The sequence below is a fragment of the Oncorhynchus mykiss genome, chromosome 5, assembly GCF_013265735.2.
Source record: "Oncorhynchus mykiss isolate Arlee chromosome 5, USDA_OmykA_1.1, whole genome shotgun sequence".
NCBI classification, from domain to species: Eukaryota; Metazoa; Chordata; class Actinopteri; order Salmoniformes; family Salmonidae; genus Oncorhynchus; species Oncorhynchus mykiss.
In genome coordinates this window covers 81,779,094-81,795,035 of record NC_048569.1, presented here as the reverse complement: position 1 = coordinate 81,795,035, position 15,942 = coordinate 81,779,094, and the positions used below count along the sequence as shown (strand labels likewise).

Below are 15,942 nucleotides of genomic sequence, written 5' to 3'. Positions count from 1 at the left end.
TTTCCCTGGTGATAAATACACCAGTGTTGTATGTTTCCTGTCTCTCTGTGCCAGTTTGTCTTGTATGTTTCCAAGTCAACCAGTGTTTTTGCCATTCTCCTGCTTTTTGCATTCTCCTTTTTCTAATCCTCCCGGTTTTGACCCTTGCCTGTTTCTTGACTTTGCACCTGCCTGCCTGACTATTCTGCCTGCCTTGACCACGAGCCTGTCTACCACTCTGTACCCCCTGGACTCGGATCTGGTTTTGACCTTTTGCCTGTCCACGACCTTTCTCTCTCCTACCCCTTTAGATTAATAAACAATGTAAGACTCAAAACCATCTGCCTCCTGTATCTGCATTTGGGTCTCGTCTTGTGCTTTGATGAACAGCATCTGTGGTGCTGATATACATGTCTTACCTCCAGGCCGTTGAGTAGTTCCAGCAGGTTTTCCAGAGGTGTGTTCCTATCGCTGGTGAACTTCCTACGGATGTTCTCATGCTCCTTCTGCAGATTGCTGTATGTCTCATTGGCCTCCTTGAAGAACTGGCTGTATGCAGCATTCTCCTTCAGGTGGACATGAATACACTTGGTGATCTGGAGGAGCCAGCTCCACTGGGTCTGCAGAGTGTCCATGTAGGCCTGGAAGAAATAAAAACAAAAGGATAGAGGGGTTAAAGGATGAATGAATCAAGATAACCATCACAACGAATGACACTGAACAAAAATATATTTGCATCATGTAAAGTGTTGGTGTAATGTGTCATGAGCTGAAATAAAAGATCCCAGAAATTTCCCATTTGCACAAAAAGCTTATTTCTCTCATTTTGTGCAGAAATGTGTTTATATCCCTGTTAGTGAGCATCTCCCCTTCACCGAGATATGCCACACCTTTCAGGTGCCTGGATTATCAAGAAGCTGATTAAGCAGCATGATTGTTACATAGGTGCACCTTGTGCTGGGGACAATAAAAGGCCACTAAAATGTGCAGTTTTGTCACACAACACAATGCCACAGATGGCTCAAGATTTGTGGGAGGGTGCAATTGGCATGCTGACTGCAGGAATGTCCACCAGAGCTGTTACCAGAGAATAGAATGTTAATTTCTCTGCCATAAGCAGCCTCCAACGTCGTTTAAGAGAATTTGGCAGTACGTCCAACCGGCCTCACAGACCACGAGTAACCACGCCAGCCCAGGGCCTCCACATCCGGCTTCTTCACCTGCGGGATCATCTCAGACCAGCCACCCGGACAGCTGATGAAACTGTGGGTTTTCACAACCAAATAATTTCTGCACAAACTGTCAGAAACTGTCTCAGGGAAGCTAATTAGCATGCTCGTCGTCATCACCAGGGTCTTAACCTGACTGCAGTTCGGGGTCGTAACCGACTTCAGTGGCAAATTCTCACCTTCGATGCCCACTGGAGGTGTGCTCTACACAGATGAATCCTGGTTTCTACTGTACCGGGCAGATGGCAAGCAGTTGGCTGACGTCAACGTTGTGAACAGAGTGCCCCATGGTGGCAGTCGGGTTATGGTATGGGCAGACATAAACTATGGACAATGAACACAATTGCATTCTATTGATGGCAATTTGAATGCAGAGATACCGTGACGAGATCCTGAGGCCCATTGTCGTGCCATTCATCCACCGCCATCACTTCATGTTGCAGCATGATGATGCACGGCCCCATGTCGAAAGATCTGTACACAATTACTGAAAGCTGAAAATGGCCCAGTTCTTCTATGGCCTGCATACTCACCAGACATGTCACCCATTGAGCATGTTAAGGATGCTCTGGATCGACATGTATGACAGCGTGTTCCAGTTCCTGCCAATATCCAGAAACTTCACACAGCCATTGAAGAGGAGTGGAACAACATTTCACAGGCCACAATCAACAGCCTGATCAATGTGAAGCCAATGTGTTGCACTGCATGAGGCAAATGGTGGTCACACCAGATACTGACTGGTTTTATGATCCGCGTCCCTACATTTTTTGTAAGGTATCTGTGACCAACATGTGCATATCTGTATTCCCAGTCATGTGAAATCCATAGATTAGGGCCTAATGAATGTATTTCAATTGACTGATTTCCTTACATGAACTGTTACTAAGTAAAATCTTCAAAATGGTTTTAGGTTGCGTTTATAATTGTGTTCAGTGTAGATAGCTACAGTAGATATTGCTAGGTATCATGGGCCACAGGACGAGGAGCTGTTGCGACTAACAGCTAATAATCAAAAATCAAATAGATATTCTCCTCACCTCGATCTTGTCAGAGGCAGGGTGATGGTTCTTCAGAAGGCTGTCCACTTTCAACTTCAGTTTATTCAGGTCTTTCTCCTTCTCCTCCAGGGTACTCATCAGTTTCTGTCAGAGAACAACACAGTTAGGGCAGAACTGGAGAGACAGAAACAGTGTTAGGAATTGGGGACCCATTGGGACTGGAAGAATGATCTGTGGTTTCATTGCACAACTCCCAGTGGTTTGGCATTATAGTTCCCTAGGGAACAGAATGCAAAACAGATGAACAAGACATAATGACATGCAGATACACAATAAACTAGATGTGTCAGTCACGGGACTAGAGATTACCAAACATTACCAATCATCAGGAAGGATCGGTAACAATCAGGAAATATTACAGCTAGTATACACCCCAAATGGCACCCTATTCCCTACATTGACCAGAGTCCTGGTGAAAAGTAGTGCACTAAATAGGTAATAGGGTGCCATATGGTACAGACATCCTGTATGGCCTCTATGGGATAATGATAATGAACTAGCCTTTCCCCCCTCCCACTGTGACACTTCCCCCCTGACCCTTGACCTTTAACCCTTGACCCAGTCCTTACCGAGTAGCTCTCCTGCTTCTTGGGAATGTAGAGGTCAATGTTTTTCTCCCCCCAGTCGAACACCAGCTCCTCCTCCTCTCTCTCATTCACCCACATGATTTCTCTGCTGATCTCCTCAATAATTTGCTGCAGCTCTCTCAGCTGGTTGCTACGGCCATGAGACATTTTCTGACACACAAAACATGGTGAGACATCTATAGTTAGGTACAATCAATAAAGTTAAACATCCATTGTTACCAGTGGTGTAGTGCTATTCTTGCTATTCCTGGGGGCTTTGCGGTGGCCACTCTGGTTTGGGTGTCCTCGGCAGAACGGTGTTGCCGTAACCAAGTGGTCACATATCATTCTGGGTTCCACTGCGCACGAGGGGGATCCATCGAGGTTTATGAACCTCAAGGCAGACATGTTCTGATTGCCCTAAGTGTTCAAGCCACCGACGGGCCTTAGCAGTACACACATAGCCTATAGTTCTATAGTTTTTCATGGAATGTTATTGGTATTTATTTAAATGTATGTAATGAATTTTCCCGAAAGTGTTACCAGCTCTGTGCATTCTCAAATATAAAGAAGTGAATGCACGTCACTGCTCCACGCTCTGGCAGCACTACACCCCTGGTTGTGTCATGACTAACTGACAGACAGATGGACACCAACATGTTAAATACAACACAAACATACAGAGATAGGATATGGTACAACAACCATATTATAAAGTAATGCAGGGTGTGAGAGAGTTTTCCCCAGAGCCCTCTCACACCTGCAGCATGTCCCAGTCCTGATCCAGAGCGTGCTGGTTGGCCTTGTCTCCTTTCTTGAACTGTAGGGAAAGACACACACGGAGCTAGAATCACACAAACTCAGAATCGCACACACAGAGATAGAATGTATGAGAGTGTGAAAGTAACTGTGTTTGTGATAGGTTTGTTTGTTTATATATATATCCTACACACCAATTCATCCTTGGCTCTGTCCACCTCTGCACTTCTCTGTATGGAGCTGTGAAACTTGTTGTGGCTGATCAGCTGCTGCTCGATGGCTGCAGAGTCGTCTCCCCAGGGTGAGGTTTCTATGAGACGCTGGAACAAAGATATCACCACCATGTAATAACCACATAACAACACCTTCTCACACACAACATTAACACATCTCAACCAACGCTCAGAGACCAGACATATTGAAAACACACAACAGCAACCAACCTGTCCATGAAAACCCAGTTTTGACCCCATGTTTATTTGTAACATAAGCATTTCGTTGCACTGCAATAACACCTGCTAAACTATGTAGTGACCAATAAACGTTGATTAGATTTGACTATTGTGAAGACAATGCTGCATATTGCCACACGGTGGTGATAGAGAAACACGAGGTATGACTGAATGGTTACCCCTGTAAGGCTGTAATACACACAGAAAAACAGCCAAGGAAGAACAGTATGTCAGGACTTCACCAGCAGACATGGAGTTTGATCTGAAGACCACAATAACATAGTCTCACTTTCACCTCGGTTTGTGGGGAGTGTGGTTGCATGCAAGTGTGGGCGTGTGAGAATGTTTTTGTCCTTCTGTGTCTCTGGTCTCCACCCCTCCTAATTGAGATTTATGTCTGACAGTGGCAGATGGACTCTAAAGCATTCTTTACAACTTCAAAAAACTTGAATTACTGCATATGCAAATAAGAAGAATGCTTTCAACTTGGCACGACAATTGACATGCATTTCTAAAAGGTTACCTCTAACATGACATTTGGATATTTTCTGTTAATACATAAGTGACAAAGCTGCAGTTGTAACCGATGTGAAATGGCTCAATGGCGCAATGGGTGGGTGGCTGTTGTTGATGTGTGCAGAGGGTCCCTGGTTTGAGCCCAGGTAGGGGCGAGGAGAGGGACGGAAGCTATACTGTTGCATTGATGCTGTTGACCCAGATCACTGGTTGCTGTGGAAAAGGAGGAGGTCAAAAGGGGGGTGAGTGTAACCGATGTGAAATGGCTAGCTAGTTAGCAGTGGTGCACGCTAATAGCGTTTCAATTGGTGAAGTCACTCGCTCTGAGACCTTGAAGTAGTTGTTCCCCTTGCAGAGCCTTGGCTTTTGTGGCCGATGGGTAACGATGCTTCATGGGTGTCAGTTGTGGTTCAAGCCCAGGTAGGGGCAAGGAGAGGGACGGAAGCTATACTGTTACACAGTCATTATAACCTTCCCCACCAGCTGCTCTAACCTCTCTGTTCATTCTCCAGAGTGTTGCAGGAGCTGGTGTGCAATAGTTCAGCAGGCAGGGATGACGTACGTCACCGGCGGTTGTGATAACAGTCTTAGTGGGAATTGTCAGAGAAGGGTTATGGTTATTTTATTTACTGCGTGTGTGTGCGTGCATTAGTGCGCATGCGTGCATTTGTGTGCGAGTGCGGTGTGGGATTTCCTGTGTATTCAGATCTAGATTAGAATGTCAGTGTGTTATCTACACTGGCCTCTCCTACACACCCCAGTCCTTCAGGATCAAAACTTTATGTGTGGGAGGGAGAAATTCCTAAAAGCGTCAAAGGGTCATGACCTAAATATTCTAAATATCACTGGGAATGTTTTGCAAGAAGTTGTCAGCACCCCTTTTGACTCACAACTACATGCAGTTATCATGATATATTTTGAAGATGTACAGGTGGCAGCAATAATATTATGCAATCCCATAGCATATGACTTCCTACACAGCATTACACACCTATCCTGTATCTCTGGGTAAGGTGTGGTTTTCTGTACCTTCTGCTGTCCAATCCAGGCAATGGCCTCGTTGAAGCTCCTCCCAGCTTCCTCCCATGCACCACTCCCCCTGCTCCCCCGGCTCCGCCTCTGCATGGTCCCGTATACGGCCATGTGGACTCCCTTTAACTGGTCCCTAAACAGATCAATACTATGGAGGCAGGGGGAGAGAGACAGAGACAGAGAGTTAAACAACGCCTATACATGACCCTAACAGTTTGGGAAAGTGAAGGCAGTAAGGGATTTCTAAGATATTAACACAGAACACAAAGTAGGAGTGCTGATAATGATGAGTGCGAAAGTTAGACGCACAAATATTATACCCCACTAAATCTCCCCTGTTATTGTAATGGTGAGAGGTTAGCAATGCCATGGGGGTATGATATTTGTGAGTCTGTAACTTTGTCATTATTCACGATTCATTCAGGATTATCCCTACCAATGGTAGCATTCACATTAATGTAGAAGTGTTTACAAATATATACTATTCTTATTTACAATAAAAGTGACTCCAAAATGCACAATACATTATTTACTATGAATTTCTATTGGGCACAAAATTATCTGAAACACAAGCAAAACAAATAGCAAATGAATCCAAATCATTTGTGGTCACAAGCTTGATGTAGTCATTGTGTGCTATGAATATGGGACCAAATACTTCACTTTTTACTACCTCTTTAGAACATAAGTGAATTTGTCCCAAAACTTTTGGTCCCCTAAAATGCAGGGGGACTATGTACAAAAAGTGGTGTAATTTCTAAATGGTTCACCCAATATGGATGAACATACCCTAAAATTAAAGCTGAGATTCTGCACTTTAAACTCATAGTTGTATCATTCCAAAAGAGCTGGTGTTTTATTGGAAGGACAACAACATTGACCAAAACATTGGTAACAGTCCCAATACTTTTGGAGCTCACTGTATTGATAAGAGCTAGGTACATGAGTCATCCATTTGGAGATTGTAAATATAAATGCCTATTTTTTTAGATCTATTTCATCTTATGATCTCTGGAGACAAATGTGAAATCAGTCATAAGACTGCAAACTGAAAAGCATATCAACATAACAAGTATTTATACCCCTTTCCCACAGTATGACATGCTGTGCTGTTAAGCAGAATTTAAATTGTATGGCCTTAACTTTATTTAGGGTTAGTTCCCTTCAGTTAGTTCCCTTCAGTCACTACATTCTGTATCATTCCATTAGTCCACATTGTTTGATTTAGCCTACCTGTAGTTGTTTCCTCTGTAAACACTTGTGAAAATGTTTGGTATCAATATGGAACGCAGGCAAAACGTGGCAGTTTAAACCTGGAGCCTGGAGCATGGTTCACAACGAGTGAGCCTTTGTCATCACAGTTCCATGATCAGTGATTAAGGGAAATTTATATGACTATTGTTCAACAAACTTTGTAGACTTTTCTCCCCTTCCAAAATTCATGAATTGAACAACTGAATGTGGCAACTTTCAGGATGAATCAAACCTCTGCATTTTTGATTCACCAATATATCTTGTGCGTAAAGGCTCTCCAAACCTGTTTTTGTTTAAGAAGTAGGTAAATTCATTAATACTTTCCTAACCCTTAATCATTTATAAGATCAGTGTATGTTTAAATCTACTAAACAGAGACGAATATGCATATTTTAATGGCTTTCTTCATTGATCCCTAATACTCAGAACCCATTCTCTTCATATATTCTAGTGAACCTTGTTACAGGCTTTGGCATTCCCATTTATAGTTCGAGGTTGGACATTAGCATGTGGGGCACACCGATTGGTGTCACCTCGTTAGTCAGTATATGTTACACCTGTGCCGGTTTGTCATCTCGTTAGTGGGTAGGTGTTTCACCTGTGCTGGCCCAGGTGATATTACAGTGGCTGGCCCAATACTCCAGTTGTCTTGAGTTGGAGCTCCGTATTTGATTTCTAGAAGGACAATCCTTTATCTAATTTTCCCTGTTTTTGTTTTGCTCCACTCTTTGGTTCGCTTCCTGTCTTTAACTTTGATGTGAGTTTTAATATAGTTTTATAAATTTTGTGGGCGTTCATGGTGGGTGTCTTTTGGGCCCCAGTTGTTGTTGCTGGTCAACTTTCAGTGGACACCCCCATGAGTGTCTTCCAGAACCCCTGCTAAAACCCCACCTAGTTCCCCCTTCTGTTTGAGCAACATTATTTGGGGTGGGGAACATCTGTTGGGAATTCAAATGAAAAAAGGTACTGTATTGAAAGGGATTGCTTTAGATAACTGTACTGAAAACCCTATTTCTGTTGGCCAATAAGTGGGAGGTTCTTTGGCGGTTGAATTACAGTGTGTGCATTCAGTGTGCATAAGGGAGCCACTCCCAAAGAGCTCGTTGCACACCTAGATAAAGTAAGTCTAAATACCAAATACTGATAAGTACTTGCATCAAAACATGTAAAAAATAAATTGATTTCCTAAATCGGCCACAATGAGAATGACCTGTACAAATACAAATCTGTAGTAGTGATAATTGCTCTGTATATTTTACCTCTTAACCTTGACTCCAGCCTTTCTAGGTTTAAAACAAGAATATGGTTTTGAGGTTTGGTACCATGAGACTACTGACCTTCGGAACACGTTGTCGTTGGATTGGCCCATGTGGCTCAGGTCCCGAGCACACGCATTCAGCTGCTCTATGGTCTCTTTGGCCATGGCCATGAAGCGTTCTGCCTCGGCTGTGGCACGCCCAGAGTCGCCGCCCTGTAGGATCAACAGGGAAATGTCAGGAAGAGATGCACATTATGGATTTGTACATTACGTTCAGTCTAGCTTTGACTTGGTGTTCTAGGTTTCTCAAATGAGAATACGGTAGACTATGTTCAGTCAGGTGAGTCCTTCAGTTCAAACCCAGTTAACGACAGGACCATAATGTATAAATCTCCTTTCTGTCCAGACAGCTTCTATTACTTCTATCAGATTGTAGTAGTGTCCTATAATGTAGTGTACTATAAGTAGTGTACTATAATATAAGTAGTGTACTATAAGTAGTGTACTATAATGTGACAGGTCATTACCAAATTAGCACTTTCCCTGGGTGTGTGATTAAAGCTAATCCCTGGGTTTGCTGCAGACTGTGTACCAGACAAAAGCTGACACGGCCTTCTTTCATACCATTCATAATCAAAAACACTTTTATTCCAAGCAGATTGAATCCAAAACTCGCACTCATGCTCGTGCTCACACACACGCGTTGAGTCAGCCATTCCTGCATGAACATGTCAAACATAACAGGGACAGATGAGACATATAATCTCACTGGTTATGATGACTTAAACAAAGACATGATTCTGATAAAACCTGGATTGACAGACAAATATCTAAAGCTGTTTTAAGCTCATTTGAGAACATAAAGGGAAAGGGTGGAGTCGCATCTGACAGAGCATATTTCACATGCCAGGTGTGAGGATTCATCGTGTGTGAGTGTCTACCAAAGATAATAATGACCTGTTATGGATCATCTCACAATAGACCTGACTTTTAAGAAACCTCATGTTCCTACTACTACAGTGCCTTGCGAAAGTATTCGGCCCCCTTGAACTTTGCAACCTTTTGCCACATTTCAGGCTTCAAACATAAAGATATAAAACTGTATTATTTTGTGAAGAATCAACAACAAGTGGGACACAATCATGAAGTGGAACGACATTTATTGGATATTTCAAACTTTTTTAACAAATCAAAAACTGAAAAATTGGGCGTGCAAAATTATTCAGCCCCTTTACTTTCAGTGCAGCAAACTCTCTCCAGAAGTTCAGTGAGGATCTCTGAATGATCCAATGTTGACATAAATGACTAATGATGATAAATACAATCCACCTGTGTGTAATCAAGTCTCCGTATAAATGCACCTGCACTGTGATAGTCTCAGAGATCCGTTAAAAGCGCAGAGAGCATCATGAAGAACAAGGAACACACCAGGCAGGTCCAAGATACTGTTGTGAAGAAGTTTAAAGCCGGATGTGGATACAAAAAGATTTCCCAAGCTTTAAACATCCCAAGGAGCACTGTGCAAGCGATAATATTGAAATGGAAGGAGTATCAGACCACTGCAAATCTACCAAGACCTGGCCGTCCCACTAAACTTTCAGCTCATACAAGGAAAAGACTGATCAGAGATGCAGCCAAGAGGCCCATGATCACTCTGGATGAACTGCAGAGATCTACAGCTGAGGTGGGAGACTCTGTCCATAGGACAACAATCAGTCGTATATTGCACAAATCTGTACTTTATGGAAGAGTGGCAAGAAGAAAGCCATTTCTTAAAGATATCCATAAAAAGTGTTGTTTAAAGTTTGCCACAAGCCACCTGGGAGACACACCAAACATGTGGAAGAAGGTGCTCTGGTCAGATGAAACCAAAATTGAACTTTTTGGCAACAATACAAAATGTTATGTTTGGCGTAAAAGCAACACAGCTCATCACCCTGAACACACCATCCCCACTGTCAAACATGGTGGTGGCAGCATCATGGTTTGGGCCTGCTTTTCTTCAGCAGGGACAGGGAAGATGGTTAAAATTGATGGGAAGATGGATGGAGCCAAATACAGGACCATTCTGGAAGAAAACCTGGTGGAGTCTGCAAAATGCCTGAGACTGGGACAGAGATTTGTCTTCCAACAAGACAATGATCCAAAACATAAAGCAAAATCTACAATGGAATGGTTCAAAAATAAACATATCCAGGTGTTAGAATGGCCAAGTCAAAGTCCAGACATGAATCCAATCGAGAATCTGTGGAAAGAACTGAAAACTGCTGTTCACAAATGCTCTCCATCCAACCTCACTGAGCTCAAGCTGTTTTGCAAGGAGGAATGGGAAAAAATGTCAGTCTCTCAATGTGCAAAACTGATAGAGACATACCCCAAGCGACTTACAGCTGTAATCGCAGCAAAAGGTGGCGCTACAAAGTATTAACTTAAGGGGGCTGAATAATTTTGCACGCCCAATTTTTCAGTTTTTGATTTGTTAAAAAAGCTTGAAATATCTAATAAATGTCGTTCCACTTCATGATTGTGTCCCACTTGTTGTTGATTCTTCACAAAAAAGACAGTTTTATATCTTTATGTTTGAAGCCTGAAATGTGGCAAAAGGTCGCAAAGTTCAAGGGGGCCGAATACTTTCGCAAGGCACTGTAAAAGAACACTTATTCTATGTCTCTATGGTAGGTAGTGACTTACAGCCTGTAGGCAGTGTTCTGCCTTCCTCAGGTACTCCTGACATTGGCCCTGCAGGATGTAGGCCTTCTGTTGGAGGGCACTGGCGGTGGATTGGCTGTAGGAGACATGGAAGACATTATCATCACCAACCTACTATAAACATCACTATAGCACATCGTAATCATCATCCTCATCACCGTCAACAACCCTATAAAAAAACTGGCCCTTCTTCTGACCTCAATATGACTTCCTCGTTAAATAAATGTTTAACATTGATCAATGATTTACATCAATGATCCCAGTGGTTTCCTGTTATGAATTGTGGTCTTATTGCAGCAACTAGCAAGTATTTAGTTTTCTAAGGATGCTTCCGATGTGCCTTAATTGAATAGACTATGTGCAGGGATGGGCAAAGGGGAAACATGAATCAAGAGTGACATGCTTTTCCTGGGAAGTGGTTTTCAAGAGTAGTGACATGCTTTTCCTGTGAAGTGGTTTTCAAGAGTAGTGACATGCTTTTCCTGTGAAGTGGTTTTCAAGAGTAATGACATGCTTTTCCTGTGAAATGGTTTTCAAGAGTAGTGACATGCTTTTCCTGGGAAGTGGTTTTCAAGAGTAGTGACATGCTTTTCCTGTGAAGTGGTTTTCAAGAGTAGTGACATGCTTTTCCTGCGAAGTGGTTTTCAAGAGTAGTGACATGCTTTTCCTGCGAAGTGGTTTTCAAGAGTAGTGACATGCTTTTCCTGCGAAGTGGTTTTCAAGAGTAGTGACATGCTTTTCCTGTGAAGTGGTTTTCAAGAGTAGTGACATGCTTTTCCTGTGAAGTGGTTTTCAAGAGTAGTGACATGCTTTTCCTGTGAAGTGGTTTTCAAGAGTAGTGACATGCTTTTCCTGTGAAGTGGTTTTCAAGAGTAGTGACATGCTTTTCCTGGGAAGTGGTTTTCAAGAGTAGTGACATGCTTTTCCTGTGAAGTGGTTTTCAAGAGTAGTGACATGCTTTTCCTGCGAAGTGGTTTTCAAGAGTAGTGACATGCTTTTCCTGCGAAGTGGTTTTCAAGAGTAGTGACATGCTTTTCCTGTGAAGTGGTTTTCAAGAGTAGTGACATGCTTTTCCTGTGAAGTGGTTTTCAAGAGTAGTGACATGCTTTTCCTGTGAAGTGGTTTTCAAGAGTAGTGACATGCTTTTCCTGTGAAGTGGTTTTCAAGAGTAGTGACATGCTTTTCCTGTGAAGTGGTTTTCAAGAGTAGTGACATGCTTTTCCTGTGAAGTGGTTTTCAAGAGTAGTGACATGCTTTTCCTGTGAAGTGGTTTTCAAGAGTAGTGACATGCTTTTCCTGTGAAGTGGTTTTCAAGAGTAGTGACATGCTTTTCCTGTGAAGTGGTTTTCAAGAGTAGTGACATGCTTTTCCTGGGAAGTGGTTTTCAAGAGTAGTGACATGCTTTTCCTGTGAAGTGGTTTTCAAGAGTAGTGACATGCTTTTCCTGTGAAGTGGTTTTCAAGAGTAGTGACATGCTTTTCCTGTGAAGTGGTTTTCAAGAGTAGTGACATGCTTTTCCTGGGAAGTGGTTTTCAAGAGTAGTGACATGCTTTTCCTGTGAAGTGGTTTTCAAGAGTAGTGACATGCTGTTCCTGTGAAGTGGTTTTCAAGAGTAGTGACATGCTGTTCCTGTGAAGTGGTTTTCAAGAGTAGTGACATGCTTTTCCTGTGAAGTGGTTTTCAAGAGTAGTGACATGCTTTTCCTTTGCCAGTAGTGACATGCTTTTCCTTAGCCTACAAACACAACAACACAGAGTGGCAGAGAGACTAAAAACGTCACATAAAGAGAATGCAACTGCTAAAGAGCGACTGAAACTTAACGTGATTTTACATGCTCCCAGAGGATCTGTTGGTCTTTGTAGTCATATGAATAGTCTTTCTACAGCTATTCATACTGTAATCATCAACTATGACCTCTATACTAGTATAGACTCTATAGAATGTTTTAGATTCCTACATAGGTCTCAGGAATGGAGTAAAAGTGTGTTAGAGCTGGTGTCTAAACAACGCCTCACAGGGCGTGGCATAGCGTTTGGCCAGAGCAAGGCGTTTAGGTAGCCCGGCAACAGTCAGTAGTGATCTCTCTAGTGAAAATATTCCCATTAAAACAACTCCACATATCTATTTGGATGCATGCAAATAAGTTCTCAGTGCTCATAATATGCATGTCTGACATGTTTACTAATGTAGGCTCCAATAAAACGTTTTATTTGCATTTAGTGTCATGGTTTTAGCAGTCAGGCAGTCTGCTTTGTCCTTCAAAACAAACACCTCAACGCAGGGTAATAAATTATGAAATGGGACTGCACACAGAACAAAATGACTGTGTGTATTACTGGGCTTTGTGGTAATACAAATATTCCTCCCAGTGAATAGACAGACAACTGCATTGTAGATAACAATATACAAACTCTATCCCTCATCATAGACAGTGGATGCTTCCACAGGAAAAACCATTTGGATTGTAATAATGCCCCTGGCAGACAACTGCATACATTTCCCTCAAGAATTCCATTATCTTGATATCAAGTTATTAATGAACTAGAAGGAAATAAAAAATGTGTTTGATGATTTCAATTGGAGATAGAAACACTTTGGACAATGCATTTTCTCTCTGCAGGAATTTAGCTTACTAAAGAGGTATTCGGTCAAGTGAGAGCAACAGTTGTGTAATACAGCACAATGAATGGCCTTTAGAATAAATAAAAACCGTCATACCCCTGTACTACTCCACCACCTCCCATTGAAGTCTTTGAGTAGCTGTAGGTATTGTATCCTGCGCCGTCCATGTACTCCTGTCCGTATCCATTACCACCGTGCACTTCACTCCGGTCATAGTGTTGAGTTCCCCCACTCAGGTCGGGCCTAGAACCGGATTTGCGGTTTCTCTGGGACGTGTGTAGACTCATCTTTGGATGCAAAAAGTTATGAAACTCTGGTGGAAGAAAAACAATTATGGGACGAAGACTTAAAAATCCTGGCTACAGCGCGGTAGCTTTGAGCGGAGATGCTGCGAACGAAGCGGTTGGTGGTGACGCTTTAATTCTCTCCCCTCGCACCTTTCAGCGGAGGAGCGCAGACTGGATCTATAACACGGAAGAGAATCTGTTTTGTTTAAACAAGACAGACCACACCTACCGTCAACGTGTTTGCCTCGCAAACGATTTTAATGTTATCCTTTTTTCTTTCCATGTTCCCACCCTCTCCTCTTTCTAGACTATGGAAGAATGTGTGTGCGTGCGTGCTCTGTGAGAGGATACGCCATTATTGTGTTTCTAGTGACCAGCCTAATTATTATTATCTCAGTGTCTCAGTGTGTCACTCAAGTTTAAGAAGTCTCGACACTGAAATGTTTACTGTTCCTTTCCCCTAGATCACTATTGACTGACCGAATGCAGCAAGAGTCTGAACAGCAAAGGCCCCCTGGATAAGCTAATAAACATCTTAAAAAAGTGCTGTATGTTGCACACAATTGTGACAGTTCATATCTTATGAGATATTCATCACAGCATTAATTACAATAGCATTTATGACAGCATTAATTACAATAGCATTTATTACAGCATTCATTGCAAAAAAAATTGTAATACTTTTCACCTCAACCATTTTTACACATCCAAGACAGTGGATGCGGTCCACAGGAAAAACCATTTGGATTGCATAATGCCACTGGCAGAGACAACCTGCCCGTGAAGTATACTGGTGTCAATCAGCACCAGGGCCGGCTCTAGCCTTTTGTGGGCCCTAAACGTCAGCTTATGAAGTTTATGCCTGGAGCCGGCCCTGCTCAGCACATTGTATAAAGAGTTATTATAATAATTTCCATCTTATCACCTTACAGTAGTCTTTAAAGATAATATTAAGATAATAAGCTATTCTAAAAGATTTACAGTAATGTGTCTTGCTCTCAAATGTTTCCAGCTCGGAAGATAATGTTGCAGTAATGCATTGTTTAGCATAAGGTATAACCTATATTGCACTCTGTACAGACTGAACAGCCTTGGGCATCGGAAGGTTGGCGTTAAGATCAGAATTAATAGTTAATTGGCCACTCTGGGTGAAAATCCAGCACTTGAAGAAATGTATAATATAAACTCAGCAAAAAAAGAAACGTCCTCTGACTGTCAACTGCATTTATTTTCAGAAAACTTAACATGTGTAAATATATGTATGAACATAACAATATTCAACAACTGAGACTTAAACTGAACAAGTTTCACAGACATGTGGCTAACAGAAATGGAATAATGTGTCCCTGAACAAACAGTCAGTATCTGGTGTGGCAACCAGCTGCATTAAGTACTGCAGTGCATCTCCTCCTCATGGACTGCACCATATTTTCCAGTTCTTGCTGTGAGATGTTACCCCACTCTTCCACAAAGGCACCTGCAAGTTCCCTAACATTTCTGAGGGAATGGCCTTAGCCCTCACCCTCCGATCCAACAGGTCCCAGACATGCTCAATGGGATTGAGATACGGGCTCTTCGCTGACCATGGCAGAACACTGACATTCCTGTCTTGCAGGAAATCATGCACAGAACGAGCAGTATGGCTGGTGGCATTGTCATGCTGGAGGGTCATGTCAGGATGAGCCTGCAGGAAGGGTACCACATGAGGGAGGAGGATGTCTTCCCTGTAACGCACAGTGTTGAGATTGCCTGCAATGACAACAAGCTCAGTCCGATGATGCTGTGACACACTGCCCCAGACCATGACAGACCCTCCACCTCCAAATCGATCCCGTTCCAGAGTACAGGCCTCGGTGTAACTCTCATTCCTTCGACAATAAACGTGAATCCGACCATCACCCCTGGCGCAACAAAACTGTGACTTGTCAGTGAAGAGCACCTTTTGCCAGTCCTGTCTGGTCCAGCGACGGTGGGTTTCTGCCCATAGGCAACGTTGTTGCCGGTGATGTCTGGTGAGGACCTGTCTTACAACAGGCCTACAAGCCCTCAGTCCAGCCTCTCTCAGCCTATTGCGAAGAGTCTGAGCACTGATGGAGGGATTGTGCGTTCCTGGTGTAACTCGGGCACTTGTTGTTGCCATCCTGTACCTGTCCCGCAGGTGTGATGTTCGGATGTACTGATCCTGTGCAGGTGTTGGTACACGTGGTCTGCCACTGCG

General features: G+C 42.8%; 1 protein-coding gene across 3 annotated transcripts in view; it reads right to left on the bottom strand.

The window, feature by feature from the left end:
- LOC110524668 (desmoplakin) overlaps positions 1-13,934 on the bottom strand; it is a 44,595-nt gene extending 30,661 nt beyond the window's left edge. Inside the window, exons 1-9 of one of the 3 annotated variants that reach the window (XM_021604515.2) lie at positions 13,534-13,934; positions 10,798-10,891; positions 8,186-8,319; positions 5,592-5,742; positions 3,789-3,914; positions 3,596-3,655; positions 2,839-3,006; positions 2,249-2,353; positions 399-620 (exon numbers count right to left, since the gene is read on the bottom strand). In XM_021604515.2, coding sequence (XP_021460190.2) covers positions 399-620; positions 2,249-2,353; positions 2,839-3,006; positions 3,596-3,655; positions 3,789-3,914; positions 5,592-5,742; positions 8,186-8,319; positions 10,798-10,891; positions 13,534-13,724 — 1,251 coding nt within the window. In that variant the 5' untranslated portion in view covers positions 13,725-13,934. The remainder of the gene's footprint in view (positions 1-398; positions 621-2,248; positions 2,354-2,838; positions 3,007-3,595; positions 3,656-3,788; positions 3,915-5,591; positions 5,743-8,185; positions 8,320-10,797; positions 10,892-13,533) is intronic. The other 2 variants (XM_021604516.2, XM_021604517.2) reach the window with 2 other exon arrangements.
- Between the last annotated feature and the right edge of the window lie 2,008 nt (positions 13,935-15,942).